Below are 19262 nucleotides of genomic sequence, written 5' to 3'. Positions count from 1 at the left end.
AACCAGTATTTGAACCTAGTCTGTTTCCAAAGGTCATATACAGTCTTGGGTCACACTGGCACACTTTACTGGCTGTCCACTGTTCCAAAACTCTAGAGCCCTTTACCCAGCCAGTAGAATAAAGCAAGCTCCATGAGGGCAGACAATACCTGTCATATTCATTTCTGTGTTATGTGGCATGTCAATTAGTAGAAATTTAGTTAATGACTTGGGAGTGAAGCACAGAGTGTAAATGATTTTAGCCTGTTTGTTTGTATAGCCTGTCATAATGTGTGCGTGTATGTTTGTCCACTTATTTCTACTTCTGATTAAGTAGGTACAGACTCTCTTTTAGGCTCCCAGTTATCTGATTTGGCTGTCCAAGCAATTGGCAAGCTGTGCATAATGATGAATATACTGGTAGCTTTACTTCCCCACTAAGTGCATCCAAGTAAAAGCACTGAAAGTCGTACGATTCTTGCCACTTAAAATCTGACACCTAATATATTAAGTATTAGAGTGTTTTGTGCTTACCTTTAGCTCTTCTTTGGTTTAGGTGATTAAAAAATGCCTGTTGCTGTCTGTATGTGCAACATGCTTCATTAACAGTGATTTATTTGGGAGTTTAAGCAGAATTGGCACTCTGCAGCACACCAGTGGGCAGAAGGAAAACAAACGTGAGATGGTTGCTAAAAACCCTTCTTTCCTGTTCTGTTGGTAGGAGCCTTAAGAAAATTTGTAAAGTTTACTACCCAATACCCAGAAAGCAAAACTAAAACTGTAGTCTCTGGGCAGTATCAGCTCCCCCAAGCCACCCAAGTTCCTCCATGCATTCTCCTCTGATGCTCAGGAGGGAATCTTATGGTAATGAGTTGTTCCTCTTTGGCACAGTGAGCTTCCTGCATCCATGTCTCTCCTAAAGCCACATTCTTCCACTGCTTGTCCATCTTCATTTCCCAAAAAGTTTGCCTCCTCAAAGTTATGCTCAACTTTTTTAGTAGAATCCCGCTAAAGAAATTTCTCTTACATTGCTTTCAACAATGCTGAATCATCACTGTCACTTTGCCGAAGAGGAAGTGTTTCAGTCTTTCAGTCATGTCTGACTCTTTGTGACCCAATGGACTGTGGCTCTCCAGGCTCCTCTGTCCATGGGATTTCCCAGGCAAGAATACTAGAGTGAGTAGTCATTCCCTTTTCCAGGGGATCTTTCCGAACCAGGGATCAAACCCCCGTCTCCTGCATTGGCAGGAGGATTCTTCACTACTGAGTCACCAGGGAAGCCCACCGAAGAGAAAAGTAAGGCTAACCAAGGTTAAATGACTTGCCCAAGGTCAACAGCTAATGGTAGATGTGGGATTAAAACCTGGTTTGTGTAATTCTAAAGCTGATATTTTCATCCACCATAGGGAAAGCAAAGACATTTTTATATAATTTGCAAACCATGTTGATTTTGTCATGTCTATTTGAAATGCTGTCTGGAAAGGATTCTGGAACTGCCCCTGGGCTAAGCAGGAGAAAGTACCATGCTCTGTTAGCATTGTCTTCCCCAGGCCTGGGAAGTGAATCATGGAGGTGTCGAGTCTTTTTCTGTCTTCTGTGATGATCTACTTCTGTTGTCGTTTTTTGGTACTGAGAGTACACATTCTAAAGCAAAAATGAAGTAACTGAGAAGCAGACTAAATAAGAGGGAAGTGCCATGTATCTTTTACATTACAATTGCCTGTTTTTCTAATAAGCCTGTATTATAGTATTCAGTATTTAGGAGAATTTCAATAGTGTGGATAAACATCTATACTATGAAGTTCAATTTTCAGGGTTGCTTTCTACTATGATGGAAATATTCTATATCTTGTTGGTGGTAGGGGTGATATACTGCATGATTAAAAAAAAATTTTTTTTTAATTTTTGTTTATTTGTCTGCACTGGGTCTTGATTGTGGCGTGCAGAGTCTTTCGTTGCAGCATGTGGAGGCTTAGTTCCCGACCAGGGACTAAACCTGGGCTCCTGCATTAGGAGGATGGAGTCTTAACCGCTGACTACCAGGGAAATTCCCATGACTGCATAAATTTTGGAAATCTCAATAACCTTTATACTAAGAAGAATACATACTAGTATATGTGAAATATACTTCAGTAAACTTGTGGGGAAAAATACTCAGAGTTTATGTCCTATCTCCATTACTTATCAGCTCTAACTAAAGACAATATACTTACCCCTTAAATATAATATTGTTTTCTCCCTTAAAGGGTTGTTTTAAAGATTATATGAGTTAATACTTAGGAAGTGACTACCATGCAATATGTGCTTTGTGATGTCTATTTATCATTTCCTTAGTTATTTCATATTACATTCTACCATGGCATTGCCTCCAGAATTGTTTAATAGCTTAATCACACATTCTTTTATTTTGCTTATGAATTACATATATTGAGCTGGAAACTTTCACAAATAGATCTTTCATATATGGATAATTGCATAGTATACATAATATATATAATTGCATCTTTGCATACAAGGCTTTTCTATTTTCATCTAAATGATGCTAGAACACCACAAAGTATATCTGTTCATTTTTAAATTGAATTTTAAAAGTGTTCAGTATGTACATGTTCCTAAATAAATATTTATTCAAGCCGAGGGATTGCAATGTGTATTTAAACATAATGCAAACATTATACATGGTAAGATGTTTAGGGTGAATTTGTGATATATACTTAGAAAACTAAGCAAATAAATAGAAAATTCTTAAGTCTTTAAAAATCTAACTATTGCAAAAAGGAAAATATTAGTATACTCTGGGCCTTAGTTGAAAAATCATTAACCAAATTAAATTATGTAGCTAAATTTGGACGAAAGTGGAACCAGGTACTTGTGTGTATGTTTATGTATGTGCATGTCTCATTGGGAGTGATTATAAAAGGAAATTGAATTGTCATCATTTATAAAAGAAACTAATATATATAATATCCCCAAATCGAGAAATAGTAGTATAAGCATTTTTATGAAGATTGAGATACTTGCCAGAAAGGCAACTTGTTTTCCTTGGGAAGAAATTCTGTCAGGGAGTAGAAGTATTTAAGCTATGTTTATGAATCACTTTAATAAAAGTAAAAAGTAAATACAACTTTGGAATGTTGTACAGTAAGTGATTACCTGGTGGAGACTATGAATAGTAGATATGTATTTATGGCTGGGTATTAAATTGCAGTAACGGAACCATACACAGAACTTAAAAGCAATGTATCAGTATCTCAAACAACTTTGATGTGTGAGAAGATGGTGTCATCTGAGAAACTGTGAGATGTCTAATTGGTTATGGCAAAGACATGCTGACCACTGTTCATTTGACAGATTAAATCCTTTGAATGCACACCCTTTCTCTGATATATGATGCATCAGGGCTTAAGTGATTCTTAGAAGCAACCTGATCTAGATCTTCCTTTTATTGGTAAAGAAACTTGCCCAAGAAGTAAATAACAGGACTGACCTAGGAACCACGTTGTTCTGAATCTCAATCCTGTGATCTTTTGAAATGGCACAGTGATCATTGGAATTACTTTTTTTTTTTTTTTAAGATGGTCTCCTGAGTAGCAAAGTATAAAGGTCTAACATCAGTGTAGAGTAAGGTTTTATAAGGAGAAAGTGTGTTGAAAAAGTAATAGTGCATATATACTCTAAGAAACTTTAATAAGAGATTTTTCAAAATTAGTGTGTAGAATCTTTTGGCACTCAAAATGTATAAAAGATGTCCTTCAATGACTGAATTGATAAGATGTTGACTCTGCTTTTATGCCAGAGTGAATATTAATATAATCATTATATTTCTGGTTAAAATTGCCACAAGTGGCAGACACCACATGGTCCAGAAAGCCTTTAAAAACAGGGGTAATTGTCTACCTTAGCTGACCCTCTGTAGTTCCTCAAAGTCCTCTGTAATATGATCTTATGATGGAAATAGTCCCAATCAGCTATTGAGTAGGTGAGTACCATCTATATAAGATGGTACATCTCGTGTGTGCCTACCTGTTGGTTAATTGATGCAGTGTTCCAAATGTATTATTCAAACATTCTGTATGTTCTTTACACTATTCTCTTCATATTTTAAGATGCTTGAGGCAAGCTATTCAAAGAGAAACCAAGCAAAACACATTTTCTCACCTTCCTGGCAGACTGCTTATTGCATTGTCCACTGAAGCAGGGACGATCTCAAAGAAACAGTTGTGGAAATATGTTTCTTGTAGAATATAGAGTAAAAATCTGGTGCAAGGAGACAATGTATTAAGCTAATTTGATTAATATTAATTTTCATTGTCCAAGAAGAACCTGTAGACCAGATACCATAGGATACACAGTATAGAGTATCTATACCACTAAGTTGGTATACAAACTAAGTTATATAATCAGTAATCTTTTCTACCCAGCTGAATTGTCATGCCCTTGTAGACAGAGACCTTGACCTTGACTCTGCATTCTGCATATAGCCATGTGAATAATGAGCACTCAAATATATGTTGACTGATTGAATATTAAGATTTGACTACATACCATCTTCCCTTGAAATGATTGACAGCTGGCTTTCCAAGGAAGCTGAATTTCTCTCTTGCTTTCAGTTCTGCTCACTGCTTTCTTGCCATTATGATTGACTGCACCCCTTATTAGTTAATTTTAGAATTAGAAAATGCTCAGCTATACACTGGGAACTGTGGATGATCATTTTTAACATTCTTGCCTTAAGAATGGCTGCATTCTAAATAGTAATTAGCCAGAAAATAATCATTCTTGTTGTTTTTACACTTAAAGGGAGAAAAACTTCACAGTTGTGTTCTTGACAAGAAGAATTATGAATTGACACTAGTGAAATACAGTCTTCTAACAAAGTCTCAGCTCTAAAACCCATGCTCCACTTTATATTATGAATATCACACAGATTGTGTACCTCTGATCAGTGATGCTGGCTTCTGTTTCTGCAGGACAGCATGAAAAGCAGAGTTAGAAAAGAGGCAGCATCAGAACTTTATGTCATTATATGAAAGACACATCACTTTACTTACATTTCTGTCGATGTGTTAGAAAAGAGAGGTATGAAGTAGGAAGACATAGATTTGAACACAGGCTCTGTTGATTTAGAGATGTTTGACCTTGAACAAGTTCCGTAGACTCTCATAGTCTAATTTCCAGTATTATAGTTTTATAGAGGATAGTGACATCTGACTCTGAAGTGTTGCTATGAAGGTTAAATGAAAAGGGAATATCAAAGCACATGGTAGACACATGAAAGATGCTAGCTAAATTTATTCTTTCACTGACACTGTTTATTGATTTCCTGCTCTGTGCCATGTACTATCCCATGAGCCTCTTAAATACCAATGATTAAGACAAATATTCCTACCTTTATGAAGTTTACAATCTGAGAGGAAATTTGAACTTATAATAATAATAATAATGGAGATTTACTTTTAAAACATAAATTGGGTAAAGTTTACAACACGTGTGTGCAAAAGACAGGGTTCATGGTTTGAGTCCCAAACTGTAGACAAGCAAGTCTGTTTACAAAGATTAAGTGACTTTCCAAAATTGATAACTAGTGGCAAAACCTGGAAGAAAGAACTTAATTCCAATCTAGTGTTTTTATACATGAGGTTGTGAAAAATAACATACTTAGTATTTAGAGATGCAGATCCCCTGTTGACCAGAGGAGACAGGCAAAGGGCAGGACTAGATATTCTATGCTTCTGGGGGTTACATGTAAAGCAGATCCCCATACAGGGAAACCAAATATATTCAGAACTTTCCCCTGTTTAAAATCATCCCCATCCTCCTCCTAATCTTCTTATTCAACTCTTTTCTCTGGCCAGGGAAGGTGAGGGTGGAGAACTGCATAGGGTCTCAGTTGTGGCACGTGAGATCTGCATGAGGGCTCCTCTTTGTCTGCCCAGGCTTCTCTGTAATTGTGGCATGTGGGCTCCAGAGCTCATGGGCTCAGTAGTTGTGGCGCATGGGCTTGGTTGCCCTATAGCATGTGGGATCTTAGTTTCCCAACTAGGGATCAGACCTGCCTCGCCTGCATTGAAAGGCAGATTCTTAACCAATGGACCACTAGAGAATTCTCCAAACTCTTTAATATATAGTCAACATCTTTTGGGGATCAGGCCCGTGGCTTAGGCGGTAGTATACTATCTTTAACAAGGGTGATTACTAAGTGTCAAGGTCCTGTCCTTGGTGCCTTCCATACTTTCTCTTTAGACTACACAATAAGCCTGCATTATGGGTATTTTGGACATGAACTTAAGCAAGCTCCAGGAGATAGTGGAGGACAGGGAGGCCTGGTATGCTGCAGTCCATGGGGTTGCAAAGAGTCAGACATCATTTAGCAACTGAACAGCAACATGGGTATTATTGTCATTACAGATGAGCCACACTGCTAGAGAATGTAGATTCAAGCGTAGCATCAGATGTGAGTCTGTCCTCTTTGCTCCTTCCATTATCTTGCTTTGCAGTAACTTGAACACTCTCTAAATTTTCATTTTCCATGTCCATGTCACTTGACTTGGCATTTCCTTCCTCCCTCTTATTTATCCTTTAAGACTCAGTTCAAACTATTAGCCCCTTTGGAGAACTTTTTTTTTTTTTTTTTTTGTATTTATTTGTTGTTTATTTGGCTGTGTTGGTTCTTAGTTGTGTCATTCAGGAGCTTTCGTTGCAGTGCAGGGACTCTAGCTGTGGCTGTGAAGCATGTGGGTTTAGTTGCCCCAAGGTATGTAGGATCTTAGTTCCCCAGTCAGGGATCAAACCCATGTCCCCTGCATTGCAAGGTGAATTTTTAACACTAGTCCACCAGGGAAGTCCCTGGAGAACATTCTTGAAGCCCCTGCCCTACCCCATCCCCTGGCTCAGTTAGATGATGTTCCTTTGCATCCTTAGCACCTTGTCCTTCATAGATCTATCATGTGAATCACACTGAAATACAATGACTGGTTTAAACGCCTTTTTTTGCCAAGTTAACAGTGAGCTCCTTGAGGGCAGGGCTCTTACTTCTCTGCACATACAACCCCTTACTTCTCTGCACATACAACCCCTAGCCCTGCCTCTGCCCCCCAGCTAGCACATCTGCTTATTCATTGAGCTGAAATAGAGCTATTTGGATACTGGCAGATTTTTAATTTAGTAGAGTGCTAAAACTAATCTTTATGTGATTAAACCCTATATGTAGAACCAGGACATGTAAGGAAGAACTGAATCATGATTTGTCTTAAACACTATATACTGAGTTCTTCAGCATGACTGTTGGAATATGAATTGTTTGAAGAGTTGGAGGCTAGAGGAGTTTTGCTCTGTGGAGCTCTGTGTAGAGATACACTGTGGAATTCTCAATTATTCATCTCCTTCTGGCTCTGCCAGCAAAATGTCTCCAGTCCTGTTTCATTGTGTGGCCTCCTCCCCAGGATTTACGAGTCTAATTCTTGGTCAAGGTCCCACCGTTAGTGCTGAGTACACTACCTTTTGCTACAACCACCTTAGGATAAACCAGAGAGAGCTCTCAGCTGCAGGGGAGATCTATGACTGCCATAACTCTCGCCTCATCCCACAGCTTGCTTTCTGGTTCTGGCAGAAAACTGAAATTACAAAACTTTGTATCCTGCACCACAGCCCCACATGAGATTCATGAATCTTCACCTCCCTTCAGAAAACCCAGTTCTCTAGTTAAGACTGCCCACCAGACAAATTACTGTCAACTGCCCCATTATTTCTGATTAGTGAAGGTGAGCCTTACCTACTGAGAGGTAAATAAATGCCAATCGGGTTCTTGAAATCCTTCATCCTTAAAAATCTACAGCTCTTAACAGAACGTGCACTGTAAACAGCATCCTATCATGAATCAAATCTTTATGGTATAATTGGATACATTTTCTAAATTAATTTTAATTGCTTCAAGAAACTGCTTAACATTGTAGATCAATCCCCAGGTCTAAGATGACATTTCCCTCACAAAATTAATTATTAATACCCTGATCATTTGCTAAAAACATTAATAGTTTTCATTGATCAGCACATCCTGTTTATCTAAAATGGCCTAATCACCATGCATGTCAGAAGAGTATTTCAACATATCCAATTAGAGACACAACCTGCTTTTCAGCCACATCAGCAGATCAGAAGTTAAGAGTCCCTTTTGTCTTCACAACATTATCTAGTCTGGTTTTATCAGAAACTGAGCTATTTAAGGGCACAAAGGACAGGAGAGTTCTCTAATGATGGTCCTTCACTTTCTATAAGCTTCCTGGCAAACATAAAGGCTTCTAAGTGATCACATGGTATCAATTAATGCTAAGAGCCCTTGATTAACGAGCTTGTGTTGGTCCATGGTCTCATGTAAACCTGTGTTCCCTCCGTGCTTTTCCTGATAAGTGGCAGTGAGATGAGAAGCCTCAGGTTATCATCAGCTTAAAAAAAATAAAATCTCAGGGATACAATAGTAATCATATCTAGCATTTGTATGGTGCTGTGTGGTTTTCAAAGAGGTTTCGTTTACTTAACTAAGAAGAGTCGTTTGAAACAAGCTTGGGAGGGAGGCTGAGTGGGATATATACCCAGGACCCTGTGACTTGTTATAACCTAAGCTGTAAAGAGAATGTGTCTCATGGTTCCTTAAATTTCTCATTTATTCGATTAAATGATGAATAGGAAGAAGGATTCTGCTCATCTTTCAAATCCCAGTGGGAGCTCATCTCCTTTATGAAGCCCAGAAATGTCCCTCCTTTCCTTCACAATGGCATGTCGTGTTGCAGTTTTATGAAACTGTAGGGAGCTTGTACCCCACTGGAGTAGGAGATCCCTAGAGCTAGAGCTGGGATCTCTGTTTAGGCAGGCCCCATGCCTCACTAGTGTCTGGCAAGTAAAAGGCACTCCACAGATGCATAAATCCATGACTGGCTCACAGGATGGACGGGAGAAGGGATGAGTGAAGGAGAACAAGCCAAGCACAGTGTGGATTCTGTTTTATTGAGATCATGTTGCAAAACTTTGGCACCTAAAGGCAGCTCAGCTTTGTTTGATTCCCTCGGCATTTTAAAAAATACTGTGAACTGATTTCCCACATTTAAAACTTGGGAGATTTTCAAAATAAATACTAGTATTTTCAACTGTTCTTTGATAAGTTGTAAATGCCCCTGCAACCCTGGGTTTGTACCCCTCATGTTAGCCATCAGCACGAGCTGAGGGGTACCTGCCCCTTCAAACAGAACAAGCCTGTGCCCTTCTGAGGGTTCATGAGTGCCTCCTGCTTAGCCCATCCACTTTCCTGCTATGTAGATTGTACACAGAACAAGTAGCCTCTCTTCACCATGGAGTTTTCCTGTTCTAAGATTCCTGGCTAACAGAAGAATTGCTGTTCTCACTCATGCCCTGGATTTGTCCAAAAGAACCTAGTAGATAGCTACTCATAGTTGGTAGGATTTTTGTCTGTAGGCACTGGAGCTGCACATTTCTGTTGCATTTTAGGGATGAAACATAGAGTTTGGGGGGAAAATACTTGAAATCATGGGGTGGTTATTTATTTTTCACACATTTAATTCCATTCTAAGACTTCAGAATTTCTCCTTAAGGTCCATCAGGTCCTATTCTGTTCAGTGACATTTCTTCTGTATTCACTATTTTGGGTGTATTATTAATTGGAAAATAAAAAGAACAGCACCTGGAGATTAAGGGACTGGAAAGGAACTTATAAAACGTAATTCAGTCCCCTGCCTTCGGGTTGGTTCTCATCTAATCAGAAGCTGTTCTTACCTTCACTCAGTAGCCACAGGAATCTATCAGCTCCAGTCTCTACCCCAGTATCATTGGGAAGAAGGAAAAGAGGCTTATTTGCTTCATATTCAAAATTTAACATGCTTTCTCTTTTTCAGTAGTAGTTTTCCAAAAGTCACTTTTATTCATATTCAGTAAATTTGCAGAGACCACAAGGAGAAGTATTCCCAGATCTCATTGTCATGTCTCTTCTCCTCCACAGATTAAAGGTTGAACACAACTTTAAAGAAGCAGCCATTCTATTCACTTGTTATTGGACTTGAAACTCCTTTGACCTCGGAAACTGAAGATGAGGTTGCCATGGGAACTGCTGGTACTGCAATCCTTCATGTTGTGCCTTGCAGGTAGAGTGTCATTTGAAAACTTTTTGATTTAAAAATGCCACTGTATTTCACACTAATTCAAAAGTGGGCCTTCACTTTAGACGGCAATGATAAAATAGTAAGAGTACACGCTACTATGACATAGCGTTTGCTGACACCACTGAATGTACTCTCCTGATGGTCTTTTAGCGCCTCTTTTCATGGTGGTGTATCCAGAGCCAGACACTGATGTTTCGCCTCTCTGTCTGGTCCTTTTAGAGTTGTTTGAGCTATTATTTGGTTTGAAAGTTGTTATTTTTGCTCATTCCAGCACTCAACTGTACAGAGATATTGGGCAATAAAGCTGCTTAGTCTCGACTATTGCCTACTTTGATGTCAGTGGATGGAACTTTATCTGGATGACGCTTTCAATGTCTTTGTTGATATCACACCATCCTTTGATACCTTTGTTTTCATTTGAATACACCTATGGTTTAGCAGGAGCCATAAGCATAGACATGAGGCTTTTACCATACTTTCATGGCCAGCTGCTAGACAAGGGCTTTGAGAAGTTCAGACATGCTGTTTATTACCTTCTTGGCTTTCTGGAAGATAGGAGCCTACCAGCTGACATACACAACTCAGTGTTGATGCGGCCTGTATCCAGTATGCACTGAGAGTTGGTTTCCAGGTTGGGAAGGTGGGAGTCTTTCCATGTCTTTTTTAAATAAAACTAGTTGATCTGTTTTGTTATTCAGAGTGTCAAGTCCAAGACAGATACCTGGAATATATTTATGTTTTTATACCATAAAACAAAAGTGACTTTTTTAGTCATCACTTAACTTGATTCATGCATTCATTCAAATAATGTTACTGAGTACCTTACAGAGAAACAGAACTGTGTTAACATCTGTGGATATGTTCCTATGCAAGAAAGACACAGAAGTCTATTAGCTGAGTTCTAGAGCCATACTGACTTACAGCTAGGTACAGTAAATTACTGCGATTACTGTGTTAATTAAAGGTAGTAATGGTAGTACTCCTGTATGTGGATCCCTTATGCATGCCAGACACTGCACTAAGCACTCAGTGTACTTTATTTCATTATCTCATGATCGCTAAGAAGTATTTACTCTATTTTTATCACTGTTATTATTAATATTATTACTAAAGCATTAAGAATTTAATAAGAATTTAAGAAACTCACCCAAGGTCACCATGCTAGGAAATGGTAGAGCTAATAAGGTTCAGACTCAGAGCTGACTAACTCCAGATTCCATAGTTCTGACCAACATGTTATACAGTCTTGTAGCTTTCTCATTGATTTCTTCAGTGTATGATTGTAAATTACTCTTTAAATTTTGGCTTTCATTCTTCCTGCTGCTGCTGCTGCTAAGTCACATCAGTCGTGTCCGACTCTGTGTGACCCCATAGACGCAGCCCACCAGGCTCCCCCGTCCCTGGGATTCTCCAGGCAAGAACACTAGAGTGGGTTGCCATTTCCTTCTCCAATGCATGAAAGTGAAAAGGGAAAGTGAAGTCGCTCAGTCCTGTCCGACTCTTAGCGACCCCATGGACTGCAGCCTACCAGGCTCCTCCGTCCATGGGAGTCTCCAGGCAAGAGTACTGGAGTGGGTTGCCATTGCCTTCTCCGGCTGTGACATATAATTTTAGGCTTATCATTCTTCCTAGGTTTTTCTAAATGTGAACTGCCATCCATTTAGAAACTTTAGAAAACCCTAGCTTCAAAGCCTGCACTTGGGGCCTTAGTTAGGTTTACAGCATCCTCAACATTCCCTGCTTATGGTCCTGTTGGCATCTAGCTGTCTCTTTTAGAAATATTACTTCTCACCCTCATCTTCTCAGGAGCTAAATGTCCAACACCCAGAAGATGCCTCAGGTTCTGTGCCTCCCTTCCTTTCTCCAGTCTTTTCATGGGCCTTGACCCTCCTGAAAGTCCTCAACTGGGACAATCTGTCTCTAACTTCTTCTGACTCTAAGATAAATGTCTACTTTAAAGTACAAGATCATGAATCAATGTCTCAGTATTTGATTATAGCAATCTGTGGTCAAATTAACCCACTGTGCACAGTAGATAACAAGAAATCAAAGGGTTAAAAATCAGTGAAGCCATTAATCTCCTCAGTGGTGTTTTAGAAAAACTCGAAATTCTCACCCAAGATGTGTACCTGTATCTTTTTTATGCACTTAACCTTTTGTAAGAAATCATTATATTGATTTTTTGAGGTGAGTCTTTTGTGAACTGGTTTACATGGCATTAATATTCCCTTACCATATGCCTTTTTCAGCGTAGGTAAAGTCAAGCGTTAATTAATGTTTTTGTTTTCTTGCTATTTGTCTTGATTTCATGAATTTACATAGTACCTGACACTGAATTCTGAACAGATTTCTTTAACTGCTCTTTTCCTTTTCTAACTTTCTTAGTTATGTATTTCTTGATTAGTTTTTGGCAAGGAAAATAGTTTGCCAATTATGTTTATCATAATTAGTGAATCTCAAATATGCTTTTTTTGTGTGATCTTTTTTCCTAAACAAGGTAGAAGATCCAAATAAATACACAGGTTTCTCCTACACGAGATGCACCTTAAAAGGTCTGCTAATTATTTAAGGAATTGATTAGTAATTTATGGTACAAGGACAGTGTTCTCCCTTACAAAGCTAGACTCAGTCTCTCACAACAATTTAAAACAAAATGTGACTATTGATGCTTAGTAGTCTGAAAATTCAGTCTCTACAAAATGGAGTTTTATTTTTCTCACTCTTAATTTAAACAGGGAGCTCATAACCCTACCACTTAGAAGAACAAGGAAGCTAGTAAATGAATGAAGCATTGTTAAGGTCACACTGACTCCTTCTGACAACAGGCAGTATAGGTGACTTTGGGAAACTGGACAAAACTTGTCCTGTTAACATGCCAACTGGTGCCCCACTCTGCTCCTATATGCCAGGTCTCCCAGTTTTCAGCTTTTATGAATAAATCTAATTATTGTTGCCAATCAATCAACTCAAATTAATTTTAAAATAAAAATTGAAAGACTGTATGAGGACCTTCCTGGTGGTTCAGTGGTTAAGACTTCATCTTCCAATGAAGGGGGTTGCGGGTTCCATCCCTAGTTGGGAAGCTAAGATCCCACATGCCGTGTGGCCAAATACCAAGAAACATAAAACAGAAACAAGACTGTAATAAATTCAATAAAGACTTTTAAGAAATTATCCACATTTTTGAAAAATCTTTAAATAAATAAAAGGCTGTGTGAAGCAAATCAAAATGGCCTTCCGGCAAGATGCTGTTCCTAGTTCACCAGGTTGCAAAGTCTGTTTCAAGCACTTAGTTTCTGTTATGAGACACAGTACCAAATAAGTAGACCTTAGGGTCTCTGTACTAATTCTTCCTTTACCTAATAATGCTCTTCCCTTGAATGTCCCTATCTGTTGCCCTCTGGCCTTCTTTGAATCTGTGCTCAAATGCCACCTAATCAATAAGACTTTTCTTGACCACAGCAGATAAATAAAAGTAAATTAAAATAGCAGTAATTCCTTTCACCAATATTTTATACCCCTCTTCTTTCGTTTTCTTCAGAGGTCTTACCAGTATATGAATAGCTATGTGTTTTATTTGTCTTTATGCTGAATACCTTTCCCTACCAGACTGAAGCTTTGTTAAGGCAGGCATTTTGCATCTTTTTAGGTCACGGCTGTATGCCCAGCATCTCAAAACTGCATGGTACATAGAGCCAGTCACTGAATAAATAACCATATGTCAAATGAACAAATGCTGAGTACTGACCAGACATGAGCAAGATAAAGCTGATCTCCAGTTCCCACCTGTGCACTGGATCCAAGGCATGCCATCTCCTTCATGTTAAGGCAGTGAACCAGCCACCTCTAAGGCTGATTCATATGAATGTGTTTTTAAAATTAGATTTAACATATGCAGTATTAAAATTTGTTGGTGTGCCTTGAACTCTATCTCTTGGTGTAGCACCCCCTTGTCAGTATCTGCTTTTGAAAAGGGGGTGCTACATCAAGAGATAGACTGTTCCCACTCTGTATTTTTCTGCCTTGAGTCTTCCTGTAAAGTCACAAGCAAGAGGAGCTTCGAGAAAGTAACTCCCTTCTTCAGTGTGGTCCACAAACCATGGGGCATGAAATTCAGCAGATAAAATCCTTAGGGCCTGTCATTCAGAAAGAAAAGCCTAGGCATGTTCCTCAGAGTTCCTTTGAGGTCCCCAGCAAGACAGAAGCCCTGTTGCCCATAATACACTCCCTGTCTTCTCCTTCTCACTGGACTTCCTGGAGTCATCTTCCAAATAAACTGTTTTCAGGTCCTTCTTTCAGGCTCTGCTTCTGGGGGAATCCAGACCAAAAACACGCACACACCAATTAGTAGCAGAGGAGAAGCCCATTATTGGTCACATCAGTAATTAGGACAAAACCAGACAGAAAACATGATTTTGGCAGAGGTTATTGAAGTGTTGACTGTGATGTGGGTCTGTTTGCATATATGCATGTGAGTACCTGCACGCATCACCAACTCAATGGGCATAAATTTGAGCAAACTCTGGGAGATAGTGGAGGACAGGGGAGCCTAGTGTGCTGCAGTCCATGGGGTCGCCAAGAGTTGGACTCGACTTAGGGACTGAACGACAACAATAACCTGCATGCATGCCTCTACATAGATATGCCTGGAAGTATTATCCAGGTCCTGCAAATAGATAGTTTTAATTTTTTACTTGTTTTACTATTTACTAGTTTTATTATTAGCCAACTGATGGACAAGTCATTTTTGCCTCTCTGTGATTCAGTTTACACCTCTGTATAATGAGGATGTTGAACAGTTGCTCCCCTAGAGTCCTTTCTAAATCTAAGAATATTGTCTGCTGCCTGCTAAGTTGCTTCAATCATGTCTGACTCTTTGTGACCCCATGGACTATAGCCTACCAGGCTCCTCTGTCCATGGGATTTTCCAGGCAAGAATACTGAAGTGGGTTGCCATGCCCTCCTCCAGGAGATCTTTCTGATCCAGGGATCAAACCCTCATCTCTTATGTCTCCTACATTGGCAGGCAGGTTTTTGTTTTTGTTTTTGTTTTTTACCACTAGCACCATAGTTCTAAATAAACACGTAGTTTGAAAGGCAGATATATATGCTGAAGGGTCAGAGCTAAGCTTGAAATTTTATTCATCTAATATGAAATTTCACATAGGTCCTGTGTGTTTTTTCTGTGTGTTACTGATTCTGTTCATATTGGCAGATTTGAGAAAAAGAATAAAATGACTGGTTCATATGTTCATATGGAGGAAGAGGTGTGAAGACATTTAAAAGTCCTCTGTAAATGGGTGAAAAAAATGTATGTTTGATGTATTCTCAGTTGGCCTTGGTTTGAGAGAGGCTAAATATATTCCCACCTCTATAATGCAGTTGACCAGCTTCAGCAATGATTTCTTTTTGAGAAAGTGCATCCTCTGCAAATGTGAGTATTTTGTTGTCTGTTCACAAGCTGCCTGCTGCTGTTACCACTGCATCTGGGACAGGCAGTGGAGAAAGGGTCCTGTTTATTTCAAGAGGCATATTCTGGGATTAGCAAGCATTCTCGTAATTGGAACAAGGAGGAGGCCCTGGTTGAATACTTAATCACAGGCGTGTAACTTTAATCTGTTACAGTAAGAAATGCAAAAGTTAAGTCTCTCAGTCATGTCTGACTCTTTGCAACCCCATAGACTGTAGCCTGCTAGGCTCCTCCATCCATGAAATTTGAATACTGGAGTGGGTTGCCATTTCCTTCTCCAGGGGATCTTCCCTACCCAGGGATCGAACCCAGATTGCAGGCAGACTCTTTACCCTCTGAGCCACCAGGGAAACCCAAGAAACACAAACCAGGGTACAATCAGAGTACATGGAGACAATGTCCAGTGGTCCTCAGAAGGCATTTTAGGCTCAAGATGTGTCTTATATGTTAAACTGAAGTATACTATGGGTGTATGTGTGTGTTAGTCACTAGGTCATGTCCTACTCTTTGTGATCCATGGACTGTAGCCCTCCATGCTCCTCTATCCATGGGATTTTCCAGGCAAGAATACTGGAATGGGTAGCCATTCCCTTCTCCAGGGGATCCTGAACCAGGGGTTAAACTTGGGTCTCCTGCATTGCAGGCAGATTCTCTACCATCTGAGCCACCAGGGAAGCTCCTAGACTATGGATGCTTTTCTATTCTTCTAGGGTCTGGGAACATATATGCACAGTAGGAACCCCCAGTATTTGTTGACGTTGGTAGTAGAACTTAATAAGCACAATCTTATCAAATTTTCCCTTAATCACACATTCCTGCAAAGCTCAGGATCTACCCTAAAGATCCCAGCACCCCATCACTATCATGCCCATATTGCCCCACTAGGATGCAGAGCATACAGAAGTGAGTTTCAAAGTTGGCCTCACAACATAGCCAGCAGCAGTATTTCAGTTCTCAAACTCTTGTATTTTCCCCAGAGTAAACAGAAGAACAGACAACTTTCAAATAGTTCCCAATTCTAGACAGATATTAAACTCAGTACTACCTCTGTTTTTGCAAAAGTAACACGCATTCAATTAAGATCAAAACAGAGTTGAGTAAATGTCAGTTTTCATACAGCTACTGCAAAGCCTAGTTTTGCACTGAACTCTTATTTTATTGTTTCTCTTTCTAAGAAACTGTCTGGCCAGTGTAGCCAGCCATGCTGACTGCAGCCAAAGAATGGATTTCCTATTTCCTCTGTGCTGTCTCAGAACCATGGCCATGAAATGAAGCCAAGGTAGTAGAAAGATTTAGCAAGAAGAAAGTTAATAGCTAGATTAAAAAGCAGTGGGTCCAGTGAAGAAACTTTAGGAAAAGAATAGGGAGAAGTATACCCAGAAAATAATAAACAGCAAACAGAAAACTCCTTTTGAATATCAATTTAAGTCCTTAAAAACATTTCTCAGTTGAAAAATATTCATCAGTCATGAAGATGTTGAGGTAAATAGAGAAACTGGCAGCAATTTTATGTCCCCACCAGCATGGACAGATAGTAGCAGTGATACAAACCAAAAGTTATTAGAAATGTTCAATTTAAGATCTCTCCTGAAGCAAAATCATTAATAGCTTCATTAGATATGCTCAGCTAGCCTGGATGCCTCGGATGCCTTCACTATAAATAAAACTTTCGTACTGATAGAGTCTAGGACATGTTGTATCTTTAAAAAATGATCTGATGAATGAAACACATTAGGAAGAAAGGAGAAAAGCAGATGGATGAAAAATCCAAATGTTATATGCATTTAATATCAGCTTGTGTGATGATGCCTGGTTAAATGTAGGATTCCTCAGAACTTGAGGACGGGTGAAGGAACAGCTGTGGAGTCTCCTACCATGCCAGGAACACCACCCAAAAGCATGAGCTTTGAAATAAAAGAGAGAAACCTGTCACTTATCAGCTGTGTGGTCAAGCTATTTTATCTCCCCAAGACTTGAGTTGCTTTTTATTTTTTATAAAATAAAATAGACAGAATACATGTTTATTGGGTTGTCTGTGAGGGTTGAGGTCATGTATATGTTCTTTGTACTTAGTGCAGTGTCTGATTCGAGCAAGCACCAGTGACTGTGATTTGTCATTCACTGAGTCATTAGCCTGTATTTGAGGACCCACCAGTGCTAGGATTGTGGTGCTCTCTAAGAAAAGTTTAGCTCTAAGTGAAGGATTGGTCCTGTCCTCTTTGCCCTGATGCTGCTGCTGATGCCACCAGACAGCCTCTTAGCACACAAGTATCCCGCCCTTTAGTGATTGAAGGTTGGATAACAGAGTCTATAGCATATTTGTTGCCTTTCCCCCACCTTTTTGCTGTTTGACCTCATCCATAAAGTAGAACTATGATAAGCTTCTCTGAAAAATAAATACCTAGTTGATTAAACTCATATGTGTACAGCACTTAGGAAGAAATTTTCACTTAGTAACATGTGTTAGTTGCTATTAATATCACTGTCATTATCATTACCAGCAGCAACAAGCCAGTGGGCATCCATATACATGTTTAGCAGCCACACCTTCAAGGATCTGCCTCCTGGCAGCAAGGTCCCTGACAGCTGGAGCCATCTATCTGGGGGTCTGGCACTGTAAATGCACTGTAGAGATATCTATGACAGAACTCCTAGCAAGTTGCAGATTAAGGGTTCTAAAACAAGAAGGATCTGGTAGTCCAAAATGACAAGAAAAAAAAAAAAAGATTTTTAAAATGAGTTTTAAAAACTAAGATAAATAAAGGAGCACATAATGCATATGATGGAATGGGCTGGAATGGACTCCCTAGTGGACCATACCCTTCCATTCTTCTCTCCTCTGAAAAACTCCCGTTGGTGATGTCAACCAGGTATTTCACCTGTACAAAGAACAGAGTTAGTTAACGATGTAGCCCATACCACCATAATAATCCCCTTAATTTGTTTAGCACTTGTTAGTCTATAAAATATTTGCTGAACGATCTGTTTCACAAACTCATTGGAGGCTAGAGAATACTACAATAATAATGTCAAGAGTAAACATTTATTGAGCATTTCTGTGCCAGATGTAGTATGGCATTCTTGAGTACAGGATACCATTGAACCTCAGAACAACCCGTTCCTAGATGAGCGGCTATGTGCCCTGCCCAAGGAATCAGAGCTCTTACAGGTCCAAGGCAGTGTTTGAATCTGGGTCCATCAAGTTCAAAAGCCAGGACCTCTAACTGTTTTGCTGTAATATCCATTGACACATAGTACCTGTTATCATGGGGCTTGCCATCTTATAAAGTATTATAAGCCAGTGGGCCTCAAAAATGTAGTCTGTGGATGAGCAGTATCGGCAACTCCTGATAACTTATCAGAAATGCAGGTTCCTGGGCCCCAGGCCAGAACTATAGAATCATAACCTCTGGAGGTGAGTTCATGTTCCTCCCCCAGGCAACTGTGATGCTCACAAAAGCCTGAGAGTCATAGTAAATGCTCTTGAGAGGCAAGTAGAGCAGAAATTATCATTATCCCAATTTTACATATGAGAGTCTGGGTGGTCAGGGACCCGCTCAAGGTTATATGCCTGACATCAATGGCACAGCTGAAATCTAGACTTTCTGATTCATAATCTAGTGGTTTATTTTTCCCTCTAGTGTATA

General features: G+C 39.4%; 1 protein-coding gene across 3 annotated transcripts in view; it reads left to right on the top strand.

Annotated features, from left to right (window-relative positions):
* The window catches only part of CNTN4 (contactin 4), a 1023537-nt gene that overhangs the window by 494828 nt on the left and 509447 nt on the right, over nucleotides 1–19262 (top strand). For all 3 annotated transcript variants that reach the window (XM_025272522.3, XM_025272516.3, XM_025272517.3), the window contains one exon: nucleotides 9986–10127. In XM_025272522.3, the coding sequence (XP_025128307.2) occupies nucleotides 10073–10127 (55 nt within the window). In that variant the 5' untranslated portion in view covers nucleotides 9986–10072. The remainder of the gene's footprint in view (nucleotides 1–9985; nucleotides 10128–19262) is intronic.

This window comes from Bubalus bubalis, chromosome 21 (genome assembly GCF_019923935.1).
Source record: "Bubalus bubalis isolate 160015118507 breed Murrah chromosome 21, NDDB_SH_1, whole genome shotgun sequence".
NCBI lineage: Eukaryota > Metazoa > Chordata > Mammalia > Artiodactyla > Bovidae > Bubalus > Bubalus bubalis.
This window is presented reverse-complemented; position numbering and strand designations above follow the sequence as displayed.